This window comes from Bombus vancouverensis, chromosome 11 (assembly GCF_051014615.1).
Source record: "Bombus vancouverensis nearcticus chromosome 11, iyBomVanc1_principal, whole genome shotgun sequence".
Classification (NCBI taxonomy): domain Eukaryota; kingdom Metazoa; phylum Arthropoda; class Insecta; order Hymenoptera; family Apidae; genus Bombus; species Bombus vancouverensis.
Genome location: NC_134921.1, coordinates 5,489,611 through 5,517,155, shown reverse-complemented (window position 1 = coordinate 5,517,155; position 27,545 = coordinate 5,489,611). Strand labels below are relative to the sequence as shown.

General features: G+C 32.8%; 1 protein-coding gene and 1 long non-coding RNA gene across 2 annotated transcripts in view; one reads left to right on the top strand and one right to left on the bottom strand.

Annotated features, from left to right (window-relative positions):
* The window catches only part of LOC117159281 (uncharacterized), a 174,794-nt gene extending 151,381 nt beyond the window's left edge, over positions 1–23,413 (bottom strand). Inside the window, exon 1 of the mRNA XM_033338992.2 lies at positions 19,591–23,413. Within this exon, the coding sequence (XP_033194883.2) occupies positions 19,591–23,413 (3,823 nt within the window). The remainder of the gene's footprint in view (positions 1–19,590) is intronic.
* LOC143303306 (uncharacterized) overlaps positions 1–27,545 on the top strand; it is a 341,397-nt gene that overhangs the window by 190,791 nt on the left and 123,061 nt on the right. The window lies entirely within an intron of this gene.

Sequence of the window (27,545 nt, the reverse complement as noted above, 5' to 3'; positions counted from 1 at the left end):
TGACGGTTTTCGACACCTTCTCTTAGACTTTAGCCACTCCTTCAATAATTATCAGTCCTCTTTAGACGAAATTCATCTTGAAATTAAATATTGATCGTTACATTCATAATATCTACTGTTTCGGCCATTCTTTGACGGATGCATTAATTACTGACATATTTGATATAATACCTCATCGACCTCGTTAATCCTTTATGGAAGAATATTTACATTATTCAAATGTCAAAGGATCTGGTGTAATAATTACATTTTATTCATTATATATTTGTTTTTCTCCATCGTTTACAGTATGCAATATTAAATGATATAAATTGTACGAAGATAGTTCAATTTCGAGTAAAGGTCAGGAGAAAAATAGCCATTGCCGAGGGAAGAAGTTGAACTTCTGTAGTTCACATCACTGTCACTATTCAGAATCAATTATTCATAATAATGAAAATTCACGACTCGGATGGTCCTTCGGACTTAAGCGCTATTCAATTGTGCAATGACCACGGTCACGAAGAATCATTTTGAGATTAGTCGAATTGATCAATCTCCTGATCTTAACGCGAATAACTATTCGACTGCAGATTTTTATATAAATTCATATTCTTACAAGTGAAACTAAAGAAATGCAATCTAATTAAAAATTTGTTTCACATTATAAATGTTATAACCAGATGTTTGCTTGAGATATTTTATATATTTTTGTAATAATAATAACTACAAGTTTCTAATAATTACCAAATATAAAAATACGTGAACATCTGCAATCTGAAAATAGTTAAACTCGATGTAGAGGATGAAAGTAAAATATGGTAGATTCGTAATAGATCAAAGGAGAAGATTGTAGATTTGACCTCGTACGAGAGCTACAACTTACTTATTGTCCCTATCAATATCCGGTGATAGTTGCCAATACTTTTTACAGTGGGATTCGCTGCTAGTTTCTGTAAAAGGATTTTTTCCCCGATATCACGTTTACGTAGGATCCGGTGGGAACAGAACCGGGCCACACAGAGAACTCAGCTTTAAAATTTGAAAATCTAATTTCATCTGAGCGAGGATTTTGACCGGGAATGCTCCTTTCCCTCTACGTTCCTTTTTGCTCGAAGTAACCATCCAATATTCCTTGATTTTTCTGGATATTTGCACGCGCGAATCTACGAGAATAAAAACTGGGCGTGTTTCCGCGGTCGAAAGGGGAAAAAGCTTGGCAAGAAGGCTGTTCCGATATTAAGTGGAACCAGCGAAGGGAAGAACTCACTCGATGAGATTCGTTTCTAGGTTTTTACTAAAACTTGTACCGCTTCTCTCGGGATTTCGTTCCGTTGATGTGTTAAATCTTACGAAAGTTGATGCCGATCTCCTGCATGCACTTTTCGTTCTTATTTCGGAAGAAAAAGATAAGTCTAAAGTATAAATACGTTGCCCATCAGCCTCATGGTACTAAACTTATCTTTTTATTTGACTTTATATTTAACTTTGAGTAGAACGAAATATTTGAAATATTCATGATATAATATTCGGAACACCGAAGATCGTCACAATATTAGAATATCTTTTGTTTCGACAATTACACCCAGCTACTGTTGAAGTGATTTACTATCTTTGAATTTAACAAGTTATCTTCATTTTCAATCCACTTGTATTAAAATTTCCCTATTTATTCGCAACGCAATATTAAAATCAAGAAATGAACAAGAGTATAGAAAAAGTTTGTGGTTCTTTAGGTTTCAATGGTAGCTTTATTAGTATCCTGCGCTTTGTTTCAGCATTTGGTGAACATTCCAGTTTACTTCTTCGAAGCAGGCCTGTAAAACGCGTTGCCTTGTTTCAGCTCTGAAGAAGTGAATAGAAATGTTCATAGAAGATTGGAACGTGCATAATTGACTAATAAAAGTACGATTAAAACCCAAAAGTGAATACTCATAAATATGCCATTTAGCTATCGTGAAAGTTTAAAATCTAAAAATCGAATACTTCTAAATGTAAACAGTTATCGCATCTTTCTCCTATAACCTTCAAACAAAAAATGTAACTTATTGTGTTCTTCTCCTTTAGTCTTCGTCGTATATTATATTTCGTCGTATATTTAGTCTTCTTTAGTCGTATATTGCCACACATAATGGTATATAACACCCAGTACACTTCGTTTTTACAATAGAATTGTATTACAGTTTGTAGGACGGTTTATTGTTAGCTCGTTACAACCGCTTGACAAAGCTTTTCTTTCGGTACACTTGGCTGGGGGATAAAAATTCTGAAGAAAGTTAGCCGGTCTTTTAATGACTGGAGAGGGTTTCGCAAGGGACGGGTATAAAGAACAAGGCGCGTATCCTGAGGTCGTCCCAGAACACGTTGCCTGCGAGTTTATTAAGAAGAGCGTTCGCTTCTTATCCCCTGATACTGTAAGTGAATATTATCCTTTACAACAGCCAAAGACCGGTATATTTACACGATGAGAAAAGTCTACAGGGTTATTTTTTTCACAAACGGGCCACAAACTCGCGAGTAATTACACCCTTTCGCCCTTCTCTCCCTTAATCTGTCCCCACCCTCTTTTGCTTTTAGATATTCCGTGTCCGTTTGTAAAAGACTTGAAAATCAAATATCTCCACCTGTGAAGCTTCTCATAGAAAAGGAAAAAGTTCACGCAGATCGATATGAGTTATCGAAAGTTTCGCTTGGTAACGTGTTTGGCCGATGTTCAAGGTATAATCAACGATCCGGTTCAATAGAGCGTGTTCTTTCTTATCTATAATTACCATAGGTGAGGCGAATTTCCAGATTATCGACGGTTCGATCTTCCAGTGTTGAGAATTCGTTTTAACGTGTTATTTCGTTGAATACTTGTGGATTCCTAAGGTTCTTTTTACGAGAAAGTTATTTCGTTACAAATTAAGATGAACAATTTAAGATGAACTCTGAACCAGAACGTGTTGTGTACTCTTTCATAAAAGAATGACATTTTACATAATTTCCGTACTAAATTTTTCATTCCTTCCAATGATAAACATTTTTTTATGTTAATATAATAGTATAAAAATAATATTAAGTCCATGCCTTGTTACAACAATTATAATTTGTTCTCCTCTGAAGTTTGTAAAGTTTGGAATCCCGAATTAGAGTTAAATCAATTTTGATGCAATGTTTATATCTTTTCGTCTAGAGTTATCCTGGTCTCGTTGCATGATAGTTTAGTTTACTGGAAAATATATCTGTTGGTATGGCGAAATATTTTCGTTTTTCTTTTACAATATGATATTAATATATCACGTTGAAGTTGTAATATTGTAATTGAAGAATCTTTGAGATTATTTATGTAACATTTAATCATTTTATGCGATGCAATATGGAGTATTTAAATATTTTATTTAATTGATATGATAATCACATACAGGAAGAGAAATAATTTTATGTTATGAAAAACACATACATGCGCTTATTTAATAAATAATAATCGATATTTAGAGGGATTTGCATGTAGCAATGTGGTTAAGAGAATTACTGATAACTGTAAAAGATGAAGTAGCAGCTGTAAAATATTATTCATTTTCTAGATGTTAAATATATTGGAGACACGTACAGATACACTTGTATCTTGTAATGCAATTGTAAAAAGTTGCTTCTTTTTCTAGATGCTAAATATATCAAAGATATATTTTAAAAGCAGAATTAGTTGTAAAATGTTAAATTTTTCTAACTGCTTAAATATATCGAGTTATTTTCATATTTTAATCTGCCAAAGGAAATTTTCAAGCATTTAATTCGTAAAAATAAAATATTTAACTAAATTGTCCATTTTCATGTCGAATTATCCTCTATATTGTGCATAATTTATTCTATTTTTAATCCCATGATCGTATTTGTGTAAAAACTAATATTAATTTATATAAAGTACGATGATAATATTTTGATAAATTTTCGATAGGAAATTGTGTTGGTCAGTGAATAAAGAGTTATATTCTAATAGCCTTCGTCGATTAACAAATCTATACCTTTTTAAATATCGAAAATCAATAAGCGAAGAGGAATGATTTCAGATTTAATTAAACTCGCGAGAAACGCGTCACGAGAGTGTAAAAATTTTAGCCGCAGTGATTATTCCTTTTTTTTTTCTTCCTTCTCCCTCCTCTTTCGGTTGGATCCAATAAAACTAGTTTAGCGAAACACGTCTGAGATTTTATTCAATAACCGACGCGTATATAGTCGATTTCATTGGCACAAAAGGAGTACGCTTGTGTTTGATGTTTCCTCTACATAAACCACGGTTGCGTTTAAATATTCCTATGTCGAGAGACCATTGATCGTGCAATTCTCCAATCGTTCGACCAATAATATGTTGAAATGAAATACATCGATATATAGAGTGTCGTAGGATTTAACAACCAAATATTTTTAGTATATTCTATGGGTTAAATTAAGAAAAAGTGTTATATACAATGGTTCATGAACATATTCGGACATTTCTAGATATTTTTTATGTACTCTATGTATTGTATAAAACGTTTTGAAATTTTATTAGCACTATAACGAGAAACAACTATATATGTTGGAAAAATTTGAAACGAATCCGAAAATGAGCAATAGCTATATATACGATATCACCATTAGACATTAATCCTTCGTTACAATATGTTTGCTATTTCTATCTAATGAGAAATTGAACTTACCACCTCGTGAAGCTATTTTGATTTTGCTTCGTCTCAACGAAGCAGTCAACTATTTGTATTAATTCATCAGATGTGTCAATACTTGTTTGATGTATTTTTATTTTTTGAAGTTATCCGCACATAAAAGTCAAGGACACTGACATTGGAGACGATATTGGGAGTCTTATATGATCTTTTTCATAAATTTTTAAATAATTTATCACTGTACAATTTTTTTACTTAATTATAACCATGCAATGTATCGATATAGTTTGACTATTGATTAGCCTAAATACACTCTGTATATGCTCAATATTCTGCGCGCATACTCACGTTTTTACGCAATATACGGAAACGAAAAATTCAATTAAACCTCTATCGAATTGAAACCGTGCACAATGGCAAAATATATAACCGGTTTAAAGCTGGAAAATTTCGATTTATAGGAAACATCGTTAAATGTTTCTCTCGCGAATATAGACGACGAAAAATATTACTTTTTTAACTTATTTGTTTTATTTATTTTCAATTAGAATTTCTGTTTTTTTTTATTTTATCCATTTAACGATTTTTTTATCATCCGATGGAGCTTGGTCCTCCCGTATGTTTTATAACCGAACAATCTACTATTTTGCAGCGATACGAATTTTGTTTTGTTCAACGAGTGTCAATCCCCGTGTTGACGGCAAATACCGTATTTGCTAATATTTGTTTAAGCTCCTCCATTTGTCTCCCAGGCTTTGCTTCGTGTTACTTTTATCCAAGTATTTCTGATATTTCACCCTCCTTCTTCTGGCTTACAGATATAAAAAGTTTCGTTGCTTATTTTTCGGTTTGCTGTAAAAATCAACTAAATTCATAATTTTGTCTCCGCCCCTATCGTGTTCGTAAATACAAAGTATACGACCGTTTTTATTTTTTTTTTTATTTTTTTGCATGACTGGCTCTCTGCTATGGGTCAAGTGTCGACGACTCAACGAAGGATCGTTTGACGAGAGACGGATTCTCTAGTAGCCCGTTTATGGAATATTTCAAGCACCATTCACGTGCTAATAGGCATGAACGAAAATGTTCTTATGCAATATACTCTTCTATTCCTCTTTCTTTGACATCTTTTTATTTGATCTTAATTAACGTTCGATTGACGTTAGAATGATAGCCTGCATCTTTGATGTGTTATATGAAAATTTTGTTTCCATTTCGATGGTTAAATCATCATACAGGTAAAGGAGAAAAATCTTTCTTATTCTGAGCAATATCTCTTCCATATATAGAGTACAAAAAAGTATAAATTGACATTTTCAGTATGTCTGACTATGAGCCGATTATTCTACTTACCGTGACGTCGCGTCAAAAATAATTCTTAAATAAAGCTTGGTATATAAATTACTGCAGTCTAACCTACCATATTTATAAAAATAGTAGTATAAAATACAAGAACACGTATTTTCAAAGTTGTTAAAATTATATTCTAGAATGGTATATTTCATCTAAAGAAGAAAAGTTACGTTATTACGTTATAGGGGGTAAAATTGGGATCCTTCAAAAACTCGATAACGCTGACGTATTTCCTTCTTTAACCCTTTAAAGTGCACTTGTTATCTTGTACTATAATGTCACCTCATATCGCGTGGGATTTTATAAATTTAATACTTCATTATAAATGCAAAAATTGAAGACTTCTCGAAAAAATATTTTTTATACAATTTTATAAGATAAAATGATAACGTGAAAGGTGGTACTTTATCTTAATAAATTTAGCGAGCTCCTGACTAGTTGAAGAACTTTAAATTTTATATCCTAATTGAAAGTAACATTTATTAACCATCTTTTCATTGATTCATTTTCAATAATAATTTTCGTAGATTTAGTTTCAATTTCCAGGTTTGACTTTAGGATATCAGATTCAAAATTTATTTTGTGCTTTCAATCGCGTAATTATTTTCATTACGAAAGCTCGTTTAATTCGAAGCTTGAATTTTTTCAAACGTTTGTTCCACAAACGAGATCGACCCCTGCTTTTACGCGACGCGATCCGTGCTGCAAAGTACATTCTTAAAATAGCTGCACAAGAGAAAACATTTGAAAGAACACCTACCAATAATTTATTAGTTGCGAAATGTTAGTGGCATGCTTTTAAGCAACGCGAATGGAAAAAGAGAAAAACACTCGTAACAGAAATGCAGAAATATTTTGCTTCTACACGGACAAACCAGAAATTTCACAATTTCTTATTGTTTCTTTTCAATTCTTGTCATTTCTATAATATAAAACAGAATTCACACCATTTGTTCTAAATATAGAAAATTTAAACAAAACGGTTATTATTCTTCTAACAGATTTTCTACGAGCTTCACTTCGATTTCACCATCATTTTCTATTTGGTTTGATCATTTCATGCACTTAAAATGGAATCAGAATCAGAATAAATATCATTTTTGCTTCCTCGGTCGATATATTGAACATTCAAACTTGATAATGCAAGCATTAACGATGCCATAAATAATAAAACTGATGAACAGTTCGAAAAAACATCGATCGTAGAGAAATAACAATTTCACTAATGATTTATTCGATTATAAAGGACTACAAAGTTTTTAAACAGGTAAATTGGAAGAAAGAAAATTGTGAAATAAATTTAAAAGAGATACGATACATGCATCTTTAGCAATAACTGTGTTAGGTGGCACAGATTGCTCATCTAGAAACACTCGTAACAAATAACTGCATTCATTCCTCGCACGAGCGTTATCTTTGCGTATTTGTGTGTAACCTCATCCTCGTTTACACGCGAATAATAACAACATTCGTATGTAAGCGTAGTAAAAAGAAAGCTCGTAATCAAGAGTTCGTGTTTTCCGATATCGATTGGATATTGGCGGGGAAATAAGGCGAATTGTAGTTAATTTATTCGCGTATATCTTCACGTGTTACTGAAACAAACCTTATATTTCCAATTTATACAAACAATTAGGAAATTAGTTATTCAACGATTAGTCGTTGCGAATACCTTTTATCACCCGAAATGATACCGAAACGCATATACATATATAATTGTTTGTTGAAACAATAGCAGTAACGTCGATGAAATTGTTCATTGGTTACTGCTCTTTATTTCCAAGGTTTATTGTGTATGTAATATTTATTGAATAATGAAATAACAAAATATTTCGTGGATAAGAAAATATTTTTTTCTTGTAGAACCAGCGAAATAGCAGTAAATATACCGACGTATACCTAAGAATATATCTAAATAGTAATAAATTTATAAATTTATGAAATATTGATATTATCTATCGAGTTGCTAAGTGTTTAGTACATGTTATATTCAGAGTTTACTGCGTATTATATCTTTTGTATAGGGAATGAAATAATTCGTTGAGTAGGAAACATTCCTTTTACGCAAAATTATCTTAGGAAATAGTAATTAGTGGAATGTTCGAAACATCGATTATTATCTATTCTGTTAATGCTAATTAACTTCACCTCGAGAAGTACTCACATAATTGCATTACCACAGTGAAACAGTTGCTACGTTGTAATTCTACACGTAATTAGAAAATGCAGCGTATTGTTTCGCTTTTGAACACGCTCATTAATATTCATCAGAACATAGGTAAGAGTAACATGAGGAAAATTAGGGATTTTCAAATATTTTTAACACATTGGTAGAACTTGGGAACTAGGTCAGAAAGTTGCATTGTAACATTCAGCAGCGAAGCTTCTATTACACAAATCTTCCGTGATTTTATCTCCATGTCGTTATTAGCTTCAATCCCTGCATCTGTATAATTCACACTGGATGGAAATTTCATTAGGTTCGTGGGAAATATGTGGTTAATTGTTATTCGGATTTTTCAATCATCATTATTCAATATAGGTATGTTTCAATCCTCATCAGCTTTTCAATAAGATGAATATTCAAACTTTAATGATATATCTTATTTGCTAGTTTTTATCAATTCGCTGTAACGTTATATGTAGATTGCAGATGGTATGCAAATCCATATTTTTGAAAATATGATTAAAAATGCAGAACCTTAATGGAAACGTGTTTAACCTACCAAGTATTTTATTACAAAAAATACTGTACTCTGGATATTTTATATATTTTTTCATATTATATTCATTCTGCGCAACTCTGCACTTAAAAATTCTTGAAACGCATAAAAATTCACAGTTTAGTTATATCAGTCGGAATATATATACTCATGTATATTTTTTAATCCCCAGTTTAATAATTTATCACTGCATTGCAGTTAAATTTATTTGATCACATGCATAATTTATTTGCATAGGTCTTCTAATGAATCTAAATTACGTATTCGAAAAAGTATATACATTATTTCTTAACTTCTAGAACTTCTTTTTTTATAAATAAAATAAAATTTCAAGAACAGAGTGTTAACAAGACAAGCGTTAATGATGGACATTTCAAAAATCGAAATAATACACACTTCCTTCATACAACCTTTCTCAAAAATGGAAAAAAAGGATAACGTGCTTCATGACCTGTGCTTAATAGTACTTTCTTACTTTCTCCATTGCGTGTATGCTATTCTTCGACTAGTATTTATTACGTGCCGTGACATAAAAGTTCCTTTTTATTCACCGAAAAACACGTATTCTATAAAAAAGTCTTCCTCATTTTTCATGTTTCGTTCTATAGTTTATGTATATTCTTGGTAGCCAAATAAAAGTAACTTTTAAATATTTATAGCGCGAAGTAATGTATGTTTCCTGTGTACAATTTATATACACGTTTTGCGTTAACAAAGGAATGTTAGAAAAGAAAGAATAAAGAGCATAAACGAGAGTGGAATAACAACACTTTCGCGTCGGTATAGGCGAATATCCACATACACATGTTTTAAGTGCTGCTCGTAAAAGTATTAAAATAAAACCTGTTACTGTCTTGAATACCAACGAGATTGCGTCAGAAAATGTAACCAGGGATTCGAACATATAAAAATGTAAGGTACATTACATCGACCATCACTTCGTCGTGGTGTTAAATGTTTGGGATTGAAAGGTCAATTGAGCACAAGTAGTAAGAAACGATATTTCTCAGACGTTGCACTTCCACGGAGTAAACGGTGTTGTTATTCTTACACTACTATTATTATTTACTGTAGATTATAGAATGTAGGAAGCATGTATTGAAAATAAAATACAATAAAAATCAAATTTAGAAAATAAGAACACTGATATATAATGATATATGGAACCATAAATATAGAGAAAGGAAATAGAAAACGAGAATGAACGAAATGACCAAAGAAGAGGAAGTATAGAGAAGAATTTGAGACACAAATGATTAAATGTTAAAATATTATTATTTAAGCTCAAATACAAGTTCAATTCTCGCGAATTCTACCACACTTGTGCATAGTAGCGCATGCCTAACCAACTTAGTGCAATAACTAACAACTTTTAATATGACTCTTACATATTACTCAAATAATATAATTTAAGTTGTCAATTAGATTCGACTGATCTGGACTGGAGACATCAAAAGAAAAATTTCTTTAAAAATAAGTATTATTAGATTTCGATGAGACGTTCTTAGAAAGAGTATCCATTCGCAGCAACCTTTAAGCGATGAGACCACGTAGATTATAAATTGTGTAGCAAGTAATAGAGCTAATTGGCTGCATTCGTGATTGGATTTTTATTTAATTATAAAGTTTATTCGATTACCAGCAGAAGTGCCATTGATTCTTAAAATTGTAATGTATCAAATTTGCCGGAAAATTTTGGAATTTTCTTTGGTTCTGCGATTTCATTCTTTCTAATAATTTCCATTATATTCGACAACTTTTTTCAATGTAGTAGATTTTACTTGGAATTGTCAAGCATTTTCCAATCAATTTTAATGATTGATTCGATTCAATTATTTCATTTCCAATTATAATAAAAATGAACTAGTATTCTACGTATACATATAACGTTTGTGATTATTAGTATCCTCTTCTACACCTCATTCATAATATGTGGAAATTTAATTTTACAATAATTCCAACCACTGCTAATATTGTATTCTTACTTAAACTAAGTCGATAACATCGCATGTGACATGAAAAAGCTTGTTCATCTGTGATAAAAGACCACGCGAGTTGAAGCGAAAGCTTATCGACTCGAGCTTGCAGTATGCCACGACTTTACCGACAGACGATATTTGAGTTATCAGGATACTGTAGAAATCTCTTCGGAAGCTCTGTATCGACACGATCTTTATCGGAACATTTCTATTTTCCACATCAGATTTTAGAATTTGAAAACTGATTGTCATGGAGAATAAAATCGCAGAATGAGAAAGGAAATTTGCTTGCCGATGCCACATAAATATAGTTGTATGAAATATATATTCTTTTTAGGATTTTAATCTCACGAATTTCTTATTAACAAATAATTATCTTTTTAAATACTAACTTTAAAATTAAAATAATAACGAATAGAAATTTAAGAAATTTAATTGAATTTAGTTTTCGACATATGAACTTCCTAAAAGCCATAAACTCGGAGCGGTCATAGAGCAAAAAACACTCTAGTTTTCGTTTCTTTCTTCATTTCTTCAAATAAGTACACGTTTTTAATGTTTAATTTTCAAGAAATAAATTACTTACTGACATAAATCCATTTAGCACAAAAACATGACACAAATGGAGAATTTTAGGGAAAATATAAAAAACAGTGTTTATTGTATCACCAATTTTCTATAATATAATTTTCAATTTATGGAGTTAATCAACATGACTCCTGAATGGCTTACCTGGCATATGGATGAAAAATGTTTTGATTCATAAGAAATTAAATTTTTGGTTTCTAAGGAAATTGTAAACATAAACGTTACATTTTACACAGTAGATTCTATAAATCATAAAAACAGGAGTAAACTATAACCTTTTTTATCAGATTTGGACCACAAATGAATAAGATGCTAACAGTAAACGGTATTCATCCTGATATCCGTGGATTAAATATACTTTTCAAACTTTACATCAATATTTGCGTTTTCATAAATCGTCGAAAAAGATATCGGTTTGCCTTTTTCTCTCTTTGCAAAATAGCTTCTGCTATCGAGAAATATCGAGACTGCTCTCGAGATACTATTTGCACGTCTTGTTCCCTATCTTCGTATTCATGTCGTATCGAAATCATCGACTGCTCGATTATATACAATGCTTGTCGATTCGCCCCTACGTCATGATCCCTTAGAAATACATGAATAATTGTAACGTCCAAAGTAAATTCGCTTTTGTCAAGGATTACGTTGTGTTTCTTGAGAACATTAAGCTTTAAAATTAGTAACTTGCATCAAAGTCGAATTGACAGAAAATTGTTTCGCTTATTTCAATTTATTCGTTTCGTTAGGATCGTGACAATCGCAAACTGCTGTCTTTGTACACGGCTGACAATTTGCTCTAAGAAATTGGATTGTTTCAGATGTTTAGTCTAATAAGGATTAAGTGGAAAGGATCCTTGTTAGTTTCATTAAAATGTGCAATTTAATAAATTAGGAAAAATGTCTCTGTGGCTGGTAGAATATTACGGTGCTCATTTTTTTGATATTTTGTCATCAAATTTTTAAATTGGATCCAATTACAGTCGCAGTGAACTTTCTTTAAAACTTTCTGTGTTTCAAGAAAAATTTTAGCATAAAATTGAAACAATGACTGTTTCATACTTTCTTGGAACTTCGAAAATTTTTTAAATGGTGGAAATAACAATTAGACCGAAAATGCCTATTTATATAGTATATTCTCTTTAATTTTTCTAATAAGTTCTAAAAACTAATTCTTTCTTATTTGTCATTTCTTATCACTGGGTTTCTGTCCTTTTATACGCGAAAACTTAAATAGAGAGAACTTCTTTTTGAGGATACCAAGAAAATATCCCTTGAATTCTGGACGATCTTCCTTATGAAATTCAGATTACATCGGCAATATATTTTAACTCTACATGTGTTCCATTTATTCGATTCCGTGTCCTTTTGAGAACACATAAATTTTTATAGACCGCAGAGGACAGTTCTTGCTTGATACTTACATACCTTTATTATAAATTGTGAACGAAAGGAAAGCAATTCCTTTGAATAATTCTCTTACTATTTCCTTTGCAAATAATCAGTAAAGAAGGATTCAATTTAGTAATTTCAATTTATTCCTCTTTCAGCGTGGAGATATGTGATATTGAACAATAGTCTACGTTTCGAATAGGGATCATGATTGCTTCGAGAAATAGAGGATCCTAATTACTCAATTCCGTACCAGCGAACGATGTCGTGATATAATGCATATCCATCACGAATGCAAACTGTCTCGTAGTAAACTGACACAGCGATACCTCCGCGATATCGCCCTCAAGAAAATTGAATTCTAAAGAGCTTATCGTTTAAAACCTCCGCAATATTAGGTGCTTGTAGCGCTGTATTTCCTTCGAAAATTAATCTAAAATGTAAAAAACGTTAGAAATTCGATTCGATAAACATTTTTATAGAACCAATTAATTTTTTGAGAATTTAATTTTGATTAAGTTATGATCAAAATTTTATTTATTAATTGTTAATTAATACGTTATTAATTGTTAATTAATTGTTAATTGTTAATTAAGACACGACATACTAAAATTGCAATCGGTTTTATCAGATACAAATAAATTTATCGTACATGCAATCAATAACTTGTTACTGTATTTGTGTTAATAACTTACGACTTTACAATGTTTAATATATAGCATTGAGCACAGAAGAATTAAGCTTCGAGATTACAATAAGTTCCATGATCATGTTTAAAAATTGAAAGCTCCATTATGAATATTTCCAGGTAATCTATGTAGAATGCATTAAAACATGATAATAATTCTGAATGTATGTTAATAATCTTCAAAGTAAAATTCTGTAGTAGCGGCAAATTGAAGGAGACTTAATAGTCTATCGTGTCTTTCGTGTTTTTAATTTCATCATCATTAATTTCACATGCTATTCGTTCAATTTTCTATTTATTTCATGCACTTCGTCTATTAAAGAGCTATATAATGGTACACCACAAAAAAGTTCCTATATGTCTCTCATCCATCATTACGGTAGCTCGTAAAGGTACTTGTATTTTCCATAGAAAGCATTTAGGTATATGTTACGTGTGTTATATAAAACATTTGGAAGTTTTGAGTCTTATTAGAATGCTAATGAAATTTCATGCTTCGTATGACACATATTAATACATTTATGAAAAGTGTGAAAAATTTATCTAAAATTCCATGAAAATGTTCAACTACTTTTGTGTATTATCGTTAGTGCAGTAGATTATTCTTTCGCCTATGCCATCCGTCGCGATGTAATAATCTGCTGTTGTATTGTTCAAGGAAAAGAGTACAAGAACGTAAGAGATGAAGAAAATTTAACCCTTGAACCGTAGAGGTGGGTATTTCATGTCTAAGTTATTTTGACCGAGTCGAGATGCTCGCAAGGGAGCAGGTAGAAAACCTTCTCAGCCCCCTGCCTAAAAAAATTATTTGATAAAAGATTTATGATAACCTTAATCCAAAACATTTGAAGATATTATACGAATTTTTTGGGATTTTTCTAACAAGTGTTACCCACTGAAAAATGCATCGGACACGAAAGTCGGAGTTAGAGTTATAGTTAGAGTATCGTAAGAACGTTTACAGTCTAAGGGTGAACTTTTGACATTTTGAATTTTCCCGGGAACGGAAATCGTTTATTAGAATCTTTCGTATTCCGGACGTTCAATCACCGCAGAATAAATTTGGTGATCTGAAACTCGGGGCCGCAAGTTATTATCAAGTTGTCCAACGTATTACGCGTAGTTTGCTATGCCGATATGCTTACTGGGGCCGATATTTCTACAGTACGAGTGCGTGGAACCCCGATATAAGTCGCCGGGGTTCGATGTATATGACTTCCTCTTTTACAAATAAAACATTGACATTACATCCTCGTCTCAAATAAAACATTAACATTAACTGTTTATCATATTAGATTCTTATTACGCTGAATGCATTTTACATGTTGAGAATTGTGGATCCTAATCGCCGAAATAAATATGTAGAAACTTTCATTACACGTAGAGATGATAAAATAAAAAAATTTTTGTATTTATTTAACACCTGATTTACAAGAAAGTACAAAAGATAACAATTACAAGAGCTTCACTGGCGCACCACCTATTCACCCGGGTGTACCTCACAACATTACAGTACGTGTATGCGAAGGTATGTGTTACTTCCGAAGGAAGTACGATAGTTACGCTTTGTTTGCTGTTTATATAGCAACGTACTGCTTTTGCGACAACTAGCGAGAAAACAAATATCTTATAGGCCACCTTGCGACACATCCATGTACTACAAACGCAAGAGTACTTATTATTTATTACGTCAAAGAGCTACATAACAGTGCATCACAAGCAGGTAAAAAGTTTTTTCACGTCTCCCATCCCTTAATTAGCATACTCTGCCTTTTGAGTAGTACTTAATAGCACCATCTAATTCATGTTTTCTACCTGTATAGGTTATATTCGCTTCATGTTATTCGCTACGTTTACTGTATTACCTTTTGTTCGGTAATAACGTGTAGACGAAGCAATATCGCATATATTGTGAAAACACAATAGTAAAAAACTGATTAAAACAACATTGTAGAATATTTTAATCTTTTTCGTAGAATTATGAATAATTGAAATCTTTTATTTCGCTACAATTTTCCAAAGCGAAACTTTCCAAATCAATCCTTTTCTAGCAATAGTATATTAAGAAATCACATATCAAAGAATGCGTTTAAAGAATATAGCAAAACATTTTATTTGCTCTTCGTTTTCTATTATGAAGCGACATTTTGAGGTTGAAGATTGTAAAAAATTATAGGGATGCAGATCGTCATGTTAAAAAGAGCATCTAATTATGGTATATTTATTTTAACGGAAAACAACAATTGATATTTGATACTGGCATATCAATAACAAAGACTATTTATTCTGTCTGTATATTTTTATCACTGTTAGAAAACGTTGCGAGGACAAGAAAAGTGTGAAGCAAGACAAATGAAAAAGATTATTTAATTCAAATGGTGAGCGAATGAGTAGTAGAATGAGTCACTATAGTGGCGCGTCGTAATGACATTCGCGAAAGCCACTATAGTGGCACATTGTACCTAAGTGGTTAAATCCATAAAGGGAAAAATATCTTCGCTAATGTTTTCGCTTGTTATCGTATACAAAAGATTTTCGAATAATATTTTTAGAGGATGTTGAGTCGAAAGTTTAGCATACCGGATTGTAGGATTATTGTGCACGTTAATTAAAATTTTGCGCGTCCCTAATTGTTTTAATCGCCTGTGGAATTACGTACGAATGTCGTATCTTATCTTATTTGGAGTAACGTATCTTATTTGGAAAATGCGACTGAATATCCAACAACCTTTTAATTTATCTATATTATAAATATTTCCATAGAATTTTAATCCACGTTACACGGCTGCAAAAATTATCGAAGTGGAAGATTTTAAATAAGACATAATAAATTGAAATTTTATAATACAGTGAAATAGCTAAAGCAAAAGAAAATAGACGAAAATTTAAAAAATTAATGCAACATTTCTATATGTTTAATGTAAAAATTCTCCTAAATTCACAGAATGGTACATAACTACATAATAAAATAAAAATAAAAAATAAAAAAATAAAATAGTATATAATAGCACATAATAGTACACAGTAATACATATGTATATTTCATAAGGATGCAGCAGGAACACGGGATTTAACTTCCAAAGACTCGCTATAAAACTTCTAGGAATTATAGACTAAAGACATTTGCCTCTCGAAGATCTCATTTTCTCCAAAACTGCTGCAACATGCCCGGTGATTTTTATTTAATATCGATACATCGGTGGTGCAATCGTTATCTCTGTTACACTGTTTCCAGCAATGCAGTTTTACAATTGCCGCATCGCCGTTGTGGTTTGCATTCGCACGTAGGAAGCGTGAAACGCTCGTGGAATCTATCAAACCGCTTCGCAGCATCAATCGATGCGTACAAACGGTAAATTAAGACCTTGGCATTGACAAAATATCTGGGTCCGGAGTATATTCCAATGAACGGTGGAACGAAGCTTTGAAATCGTCGTCATATTTACTTAAAAAAAAACCAACCTGGTAATTTCACTTGCTAAATCCACTACATCCGACCAAAGAATATAGTAATAAAAAAAAATTAAAAAAATATAACAAAGCATCTTTTGCAATGTCTGTTCGTTCGTTCGTTTATTTTTGACTCGACAAAGCTTTCTTTTGCTTGATTTATATAGTAAACACGATCCAGACATTCCGCGGGATATAATAAATTAGCATAGAACACGGGAGAGAAAAAGGGAGAAGTTAGGAGAAAGTTGCTGAAATTTCACTGTTGCCTCGGGAAATAGTTCGTTAAGAGACGAAATTTTCCATACAAAATGTCGCGTCCAGGGTAGCTCGTTATTTCTTTGAGTTACTATTCGCGTTAGGCGCCAACTTTTTCCGCTAGGGAGATATGTTCAAGTTTTGTAAAGTATCTTCCTCCAAAAACAAACCCGACTTCGCACGAAGGCTTTAAACTATGAGGTAACGATGGGCCGAGACTTGTCCATTCGAGAAGTTTTGTAGGAGAACATAAATGACAACTGTAATTTTCGTTTCGTTTTAAACAAAAGCAAGCTCTCATGTTTTATTCTTATAATACAACAGAGAGATCTTCCATTCCTCATGACGAATGAAATTAAGTTGAAACGGAAGTAAATTGAAATTTAGAGGAATGGATTATATATTTTTAATGCGTTAAACATTTCTAGATCTTTTTATCTTATTTATTTATTTTATTTTATTGTTATATTAGAAATTAATTAAATAAAACAGAAAATAGAATAGAATGTTTAGAATGAAAAGCTGTTTTCAATCTCAGAACCAAAGCATAGAAACTCCGTTCAGTTTTTTTAGATTTTCTATTATTATTTTAATGGTTATGAAGATCCGATAACATTTTCTACAATTTATGAAAATAATTCACATGAGTAATCGATCATTTTGTAAAAGACTTACGGAGTGTAATATTTTCATAGTAAATAGAAGATATGCCTGTATATATTATAATTCTATATTATTATAGAACTATGAATTTATCTTAGCAATACTTTGTTTATTTTATAAATGCTTAGGAATTAATTAAATTTGAAAATCTTACATCTTTTTTCCATTCTCATACCAAATGCTACCATACCATGGGTATAGTCACATTTGATGGAAAATATTGGGAAATACTGCTGACATCGAAAGATCAATTGAGATTGGTTATATTATTTGAAGAAAGAATAGGCAGCTTGTTTTAATTGCTTTTTATCCCTCTTTCAATACCACAAGATTGTTCATATTGACTTTGATATTTATTTAAAACTTCATCCTTCCGGTTCATGGCCATTGTTATTTATCATTTCCGAAACAATGGATTCCAAAGTAACAATGTTACGAATACAATGTATTACGTGTAACCTGCATTTGCATATTTGCATCTTTTTTTCTTGTTTTCGATATCAGAAAGCAATTGAAGACCAAAGCTGAAAATCGTAATGTCACATTTTAAAATTCAGTATGTTAACAACCAGTTCCACCTTAAAGCTATTTTTGCATTTGATTTTGGGATTAAATTTGTGTCTTTGTCCGCTTCACAAACATTAAAAAAATATTGATAACATTAGTTGCGCAGAGTAATTAACCAAACTAATATTATTCGTTCTTTACAGCATACTGTGAATTTGTTAATAATTTTCAAAAGAATTATTTCTTATAGAAATAAAAGAATCTAGCAGATTATTCCTTTTTTATACTGTTTCATGGTTTTCTTTAGCTATTAAGTGACATGAAAGTTAGAACTTGTCATATTTTTCCCGTGTGGTTTCCAATGGCACTCAATAAAATTTAGATTAAACGGTGATTTTATTCAATTGTTGGTAGTCCTTCGTCAGGTTTTCTACTACCAATTTCGACGGAACTTTTCGTATTTGCGAAGTGAATGAAATTAAATGGGATGCAAGCTTCTTCTCTTGTTTCTCATGGAAAGTTGAACCCGAAAGACGAATTTGCCATACGATGTCTCTCCCTTTTAACGCTCTCTTGCGAAGTATTGCTAAAGATATGGAAAAAGTTTCTCGAGACGTAATTTGTAAGCACTTCTATTTATTACTCGACGAGATAACATTTTCAGGGTCGTTCAGAAGCAGACAAATTCTGAATAATGTTTCAGCTGCATATCTAAAAAATAATATTTTTTTTCCTATTCACATAGAACCAATATCCAAACTCGTAGTTTAATGTAATAATTCTCTTGGTGATTACGAAGATTATCAAAGTTACATATAATTCCGTATTCATAATTAAAATTATTAATACACTTTTTCCAAAAGATTTTCCCGAGCTTAAAGTTTCTTTCGATTCTTAGAAATTCCATGATACGAAATTAATCGAATCTATCTTTCGAAATATTTCGACATTTTTATATATAATTGATCTGCTCTCTATCGATTGTTACACAAATTTTTATCTACCTACAAATGAAGGGTGTGTTTACTTAAAAATTTCTTTTTCTATTATCTAATTCACCTAATAACGTTTCATGAAGAATTTATTGATCGAACATGTTTTAGAAATTTCTATAAAGAATCTATTTCAATGCACTTTCAATGCACTTTACATACAGATAATTTAACCAATATCTCCTAATGGAATTGTATCTATAAACGACACTCGCCTAATGGGTCGATGACGTTGATGTAATCAATCGAACCGAATAAACACTTCGAATCTCTAATAAGCTCCATCCGTCAATCACGCTATTAATTACTAATGGTACCGAGTATAAATTAATCAGCAGTCCTCAATCAGTAAACAAATAAACATGTGCATGTACGTACCTTTGATGAAATCTACAGCCATTTCCAAACCATATGTATCCTTGTCGCAATCGTCGAGAATATGTGCACCAATCTTGACACCGGGCACGATTTCACGATCGTTGAGTGTGTCTAAGGTATACAACATAGCCTCGAGTGCTTGGACACCACCCTGTGGCATCACTGGACCGCAAGTGTAGTAGTCCTCTCTCTCGTGCACCATCATCAAACCACCCAACACTAAATCACCTTCTACCACAGCGCTGTGTTTAACTGGCCACGGAGGTTCCTCCGATTGCAGTTTGTGCGAGGAATTATCTATATTACGTAAAGGCACATCTTCCATCGTCACACGAGAGTCTTCGTCATTTGGTTCCAATGACGTGACGATCGTATCGAAACTCAATAACTGATCCTCGTCGTTACTTAACGAAATAGTCGACGTTTCGATGTCCATATGCATTTGATCGACTCCAGTCGATGAAAGCATTACGTTGTTTGTAGCAAGAAAATAATCCTTTGTAGTTTGATCCATTAAGGTCAGTACGATGGACGAATTCCTCGAGACAAATTTCAATGAATCGTTCAACGTAACATGCGAAGCGGCAGTTGTATCGTTACCAGCTTCTGACAGCATGGGATCAATGTTTAGAGTCGGAACGTTGTTTTGACCAACCCCATGTTTATTCAGTATCGACGTGGAAGTTTCGCTAACTACCGTGCCCTCGACCTCCATAGTGAAATCACGTCTAAGCTTCGTGGAGGTTCCAATTTTCGACGATCTGGACTTTCGTTCTTTTGAAAAACGATCGTTGATCAGAATTGTGCTCAAGGTGGTAGAATCTTCTGACACTCGATCTTTAGGATTGTCCACGGTCTTTTTGCCCCTTTCGACAGGATTAACGTCTTTCGTAGTTTCATCAGCCAACTCGTCGGCTCCTTTGTCATTTTTCAAGGAAGATCTTATGGTCGGTTCATTAGCCTTAATTTCGTCGATGTTCGTCGGAGTATTTTGATCCAGCAGCTCTATAGGTCTCGAGCCAACAGATTTGTCTTTTCCGAGAACGATTAGGGAACCATTAAGCCGTCGTTGGTTACTTTTTCCTTCGTCGTGCCCGATTGATCTCGATTCCTGGCTGTCTGATACAGAGACCGCTTTATCATTGATTTTACTACTTTTTGAGACCACTTTATCATTGCTTCTACTACTGGCGTTTTCTTCTTCCTTAAAAGTAACGGTTTTAGACACATTTGGTAGTTGAAATGGTATCAAAGACAGCTTCGACTCAGTTTGTTTCTCATTATTTACAAGCAATTGATCAGGAAGTGTATTTACGTTGAAACTCTCGGCCATTTTTCTTCCGTGTTGCATCGTTGACGAGTTACTGAATGGATCGTTAGCGTTCCTTCCGGTAACCTGGAAGAGGCCATTGCTCTTGAAGACAAAGCTTCCTTCGGCTAGACTCTTCATATCGTGCCTTAGATGCGTGGAATTCCTTTGAGCCATAACCGAGCCGCGTGGTGAATTCACGAATACGTTCTCAGACTCCTTTGTCACGCTACTTAGCGTAGACCTTTCTTCCTCGCCTGTCTGAATAGCGCCTTCCTGGTTCTCGTCAATCTCCGCCCACGACGCGTCTAATTCCATTCCATCAATTAGATCGTTGTTCGTATTCGGACTCATTAACACAGATTCGTTGTTTGAATTTCGAGTGTCCGTGTTTAATCGCAAATTAATTGTGGTAGGTGCTGTTGATGCAAATTTTTGGTTATTTAGCGATTTCTTCAATTCTATTTTGTCAATCGAGTTTATACTTGTGTCTTGGATTGTGGATGAATATTCATTGCTCGCTTTTAATGTATCCGTCTTTGAATAATTTCTATTTGGAATATACGATTTTACCAATGATTTGTTTATTGAATCTGGATTTGTATCGTGGTTTATTGAATCAGACTTATTGGTTAATGTGAAGATACTTGTCATTAAGCGTGAATAATTACCTTTTGATGTATTTACGTCTTCTAATGTTGCTTGGTTAATTAAATCTAGGTGTGAATAAATTTCAACATTTGATTCTTCTAATTTTGTTCTGTTAACTGAAACCGGATTTACATCATCGCCCCTTAAACTGGATTCGTTACTCGATGTTAAAATATTTGCTACTAAATTTGAATAATTCCCACTCGATGCACTGGATTCTTCCAATTTTGTTCTGTTAATTGAATCTATACTGAAATTATGTCTTTTCGAATGTGATTCACTCCTCAACTTTGAAGTAACTGCGTATACTTTTGTATTATTTCCATCCAATTCTTCTAACTTGTGTTTCCTTTGATCGATCAAATTTTCTGTGAAATTATCTTGAACCAAATCATACTTCAATTCTTCCACGATATTTCCCTCGTGGTTGTTTATCTCATTTTCCAAAGAACTCTTCATTGTTCCATGGAAAGTAACATTCTCCAAAGTTTCGTTTTCAGGCAATGAATCGGTAGTATCACCGGCTAAAACGAAATTCCTCTTCTCTCGAATCGAAGAAGAATAGGTGCCTTTGTCTCCTAGGTCGTCGTGTCCTATCGTTGATCTCTGTTTCGGCGAGATTCCATTAAATTCGCGTGTATTCTCCGCGTGACGGCGCGCAGCCATTGATTTATGAGACGCTGAATGGTGCCGGAAACCCTCGGCTCTCGAAGAATGATGGTTACCGCGTCCTGTCTTGAATATGTCATTTCGTGGATCGCTATTCGAAAGCCTGGAATCACGTGGGGCATACCACGGCCCGAGATTTATGTTTCGACTCGGTTTCTTTTTCACATACCGGACCGATCGTCTAAATCTCTTCTTACCATTCTCGCGTCTACCTTTCGATTTTCTTGCAATAATCAATTTATTCACTTTCAAATTCCCATTTAACTTTCTATTGAGAGAAACAGAGAACACAGAGTAGCCAGTTAAAAATCGTTTCTTAATGACTTTCTGTCTCTCATCTTGGCTCTTTGAATCCTTGAAAGTCTCCCCTAGACTAATATTTGGTATAATTTGCAAGGCATTCGCTTTATCAGATGTTTTTCTTTGATGAGAATCTCTCATTGAACGTTCTCGTTTTTTAATGCCTTTGATCTGCCCTTCGGAAGTCGTCAACGAGTCGTCATCGTGCGAAATCGCCCTGACGTGATCGTAATACGGATATCCTTTGTCCAGTAGCACGCTTCCTCTTCGAATCACCTCCGTCGTCGTTTTATGTTCTCGCGTCTTAGACGATTCAGGCAGTCTCACGCGGTTGATCCGCCTGGATATGTTCTTTATCGCGCCGCGAGGTATCCAGGAGGATAAACGCGGTTGTTCGGGAATTTCCAAGCTGAGACTGTTCGATCCTTCGGCAACTTGTTCACTAGACTCGCTTGCTCGAACGTTACGAGATCGTTCGTTGGGATCGACGAGTTTGGATTGGCGAAGATCGTCATGGATCGACCAATAGTTATTGAAGTTTTCACCAGGCAGATTTATATCGCTGAGCTTCGTAGCTCGCCGTGTTATTGCTTTCGTCTCGCCTTTCGACAAGATAGTATTTTTCTTATTGATGTGCAAATGAGATTGTAGTGGTGTTGTTGTCGAGGTCGATGATTTTGATGAAATTGGAACTGATGAAGGATTTAAGTATTTCCGCGAGTCTAAAGATGGTTTGTTGGAGTTGTAAGTTCCGTAAGTGGTTTTGCTGTGGTTAACCGGCAGCTTGGCGTTACCATAATCGAGCGGATAACGTTCACCCGCTAAGCTGTTACGTAGAATCGACAGCAATAGTGAAACGGCCAGGACGGCCAACCAACCGTTGTTCCGCCGCATCACCTGCCTTCCGTGACGAACATATCCTGGTCCTGAAAGCAAACGTAGCATAGTAAGTTTGGATATATTATGGATTATTTGTTAACTTAACGTAGACGTAATTTGAACTATATAGGTTTAGTCCAGTAGAAAAATTAGTTTACTCAAAGAAATGGAAGTGGAGATTGAAAAGAATAAAACTTTCTTCAGTTCTGTCTTTAAATTGTATTATTAATGATAATTAAAGATTGACGAGAATAAACTTATTTTGATTTCAGTCTTCGAAGTTTACTATTAACGATTGCAAATTGAAAAGAATAAAGTTTGTTTGATTTCATTATTTCAGTTCTAGTATTAATGAATAAAGATTAGGAAGAATACGAGCTCCTTCGTTTCAATTTCTGAATTCCATTTTCAAGAATTAAACTGCGGATATTCGAGTATTTATGAGAAAGTCGCACAAATTTGAAGAATGTACATAACGTATACAATATTCATAGTACGACATTCATTTCGAAATTTAATGGATGGAACAAGTTCCTGTTAAATCTAGATACGATTATTGTTTTTCGAAAAGAATAATTAAGTTAATAATTTATACATTTTTGAACTACAATATATCCTTTAGAATGGATAGCTATTTTTTGAAACCACCACTAAAAGAATTTCATTCACGCATTCGATTTAGATGTCAAACGAAAAGGACATAATATTTTGAAACGCGTCATAAAATTAAATTTTACTTCTTGAGTTACGTTGATGAAAATATAGATTTCCATGAATATCTGTATTGTAATAATGAATAATATATAATAAATAATAAAGGTCATAAGCCATTGCCGAAATCATTGACACTCAGTTCTACTAATAGATTATAATAGGTCAATGGAGGTTATATAATCAAGATCACCAGAGAACCATCGTTAAACCATTGAAATCATGTGATAGATGCAAATCTACTTTCGTGGAATTTTTAATTAACTATCTGCTATTACGATCGTTATCGGAGTTATTAATCACGACGTATCATCGAGCTGAATATTCGAGCAAATATTGATCATTTTCGAAATTTCGGAATGTAGCCGCATTACTAGGACTCTTGCCATTAAATCCGCATTGTTGGGACGGATACTAAAACCTAACCATTGGCCAGTTAGGTTTGGAATATTGCCATTAGATTTCTTGCATCTGCGAGTGTTACGTTATATCTAGCTATATACAGCTTTGATTGATTGGCACAACTCCAAAGACCATTTTGTATTTTTATGGTTTTATTTTCCTTTTTTTGGCGGATGGAGGGGATAAACGCATTTATACTGATTGATATTTAATTTGTTTAGCAAAGTTATAGCAAAGACTTCATAGACAGTTTGTGAACCAAATTCATTGTGTAATATTTTGGATAGGATTAGGACATAACAACATTGTCAACTTGATGATCGATTAATACTAGTTTCCAAAGCAACTTTCGAAACACATTCTCTCGAAACGACACATTATCGTTTCAATGCCGCGTAATAATCCCCAAACTACTGTTTCATAAAATTATCCTTTCTATATTTTACTATCATATTTTACTATCATAGTATAGGATTATAGATTATTGCAGGGTAGTATAGGATAGATTATTGCAATTCAAGCAACTCTTACATTAATTTAACAATAGTCATTCCTTTCGCAATTTCATCGTCCATTTCTCGGTTCTCATTTCTCTCATCGCCTGGTTCTCATAGCATAGTCCTCTCAATAACATCAAATAAATTCCACGAACCTGATCAAACTATTTTTCAGGATATGCTTCTACTTAATTCACGGGAATCCTATCTAACAAAGATAGTTTTTTTCCTTCTCGTCGCGACGACCGTCGTCTTGAACACAAATCGTGACTGGAACTTCCAAACACGCATCCTGGCTTAATGCGTTCGTAACTAAATGCCCATTGGAACGATTGGTATTGGAAGGTTTCACCAGTATCTTTATCGACGAAAGGGATTGCACGATTGATAGGATTGAATCCTACGGAATGAAGCTCATTTCGGTTCGCTTTTGGGAATAGGCACGTCGGAAGTCTGTTACTGGATAAATTGATAGAATCAAAAGATTTCGTGAGAATGAAAAAGTATCAGAAGAACCGAATACCTCTCGTTGCTCGGTTATTGGAAGATAAACGTGACGTGATATAATTTACTCCTAAGAGCTGATTAACTCGATTCTTTCAAGAAGATACTTTCTACGTTAATTAAAGTTTCTTGTGGTTTGATGTGACTTGGTTGGAAAGTGGTTTAATCCATTAAGCGGCGAATAGTGTTTCTTAAGTCATTATGCATGAATGTGTGAGAGTTGGCTAAACGTTATATTGGTGAAAGATGTTAATTACGTAACTCAGTAATATCATAGTTATAGAATATTATTACATAAGTCAGAAATACCAAAAGAAATTTCTGTAGTTGGAAAAAGATTGTATATTCTTAAGAATTTTATAAACTATTTCAAACTCCATAAAGTTGTGGAATTTGGATGAGAAAAGAAACGGCGGAGGAAGAAATATTAAGCAAATTTTTGAAATTCTTTTATGATCATAATGTTAAAAATACACTATATAGCGCAACTTCTACGATTTAGAATAAGATTTATTTTCTTCCAAAGAACTGCATTTTCTTCAAACTCTGTAAAACTCCAGGATCTGAATGAGAAAAGAAATAGAGGAGAAAGGTATTCTTTTTCATAGCCACAATATTAGGAAATATAATTCAATAATATAAATTGACTAAAAGAAGTTGCATATAAAATGTTACGTTAAGACAACACTGAATCTTAATGAATTAAATTCTTCTTAACAATTTGATCAACAGATTACTATTAGCTAGATTACTATTAACTATAGATTTTTTATACTTTAGATTGGTTCATTGAAAGGAGCAAGAAAAGTATAATACAGCTACCAAATATTATCAAAAAAGAAAGATATTGCTTGAAAGCTTGACATACTGAACTGGGTGTCGAAAACAATGCGTTCATCAAGAAACATTAAAAAACCCATTTCTTACATTTTTTGTAAACCTAAACATTGCATTAAAATAATTGAATCTCTCGAATGGGAATACGAAAGAAATTTTCCATCACATATTCAGATAAAAAAAAGTGTACGCGTCTCTGGGGACAGAAGCAGACAATTCTTATTGTGAACGACAGTGTTACCATAAAAAAAAGCAATAAATATTCGAAACATAATATTTCTGAGTTCCTTTGTTAATCTACCTTCAACAGTAACCAGATAATGCAGCATGATTATTCTGTGATATTCATGTATATTTATCGTCCAAGATTATCAGACATCTGCTTATTTTTTTTGGATTAAAATTAAAAATGTTAGGTTGAATAATAATTTCACTTACTTCTCGCTAATGTTCATATTTCAAAGAAGATTACAAAAATTATTTAAAAAATGGAAAAATACCATATTCTAATTGTTTCATAAAAGATATAAATTCGCAGAGAAATGGGATAAAAGACTTCTTAATAGTAACATTTAATAATTTACTATTAATTTACTATATATAAAGAAATTTTATATGAAGATGACGATATTTGATACGCTGTTTCAAGAAAACGAGAATGAACCTATTACTCAATTTAATAGTTAAAATAATTAATTAAAAATAAATCGAATCGCAAGTTTATTTCTTAAAATTGCATAACTAGGCGTATAATAAAATATTACGACAGGATCAAATTGGTATTTGAAAGTATGCAATAATAGAAGTATTGATAAATGCAAGTGTATGCAAAAGAGGTGTATGCAATAATAGAATTATTTTGATAAATGGCAAGATCCTTATCTGCAGATTTTTTCATTTCTAAATTATAATTTGGATTAAAAAGATTCTTTTAAATTTTTAAATTATAATTGCATGAAGAAGGTTCTTCTTCTTGGTGGAAAAACTTTTAACGTTAATGTGGGCGGTGATATATAACATATGCATGCACTAATATATACAGTTAATAATAAAATATACCACTGCTGTGTCTTTTAATGATGTCATTTAAATTCACAGTCTGCTCATCTCATAAAAGGTAGTAACTATTGCATGTAGTTATTAACTAATCGTTAATTTACTCGGTTTGATCAAATTCAAGGTACTGTCAGCTACTA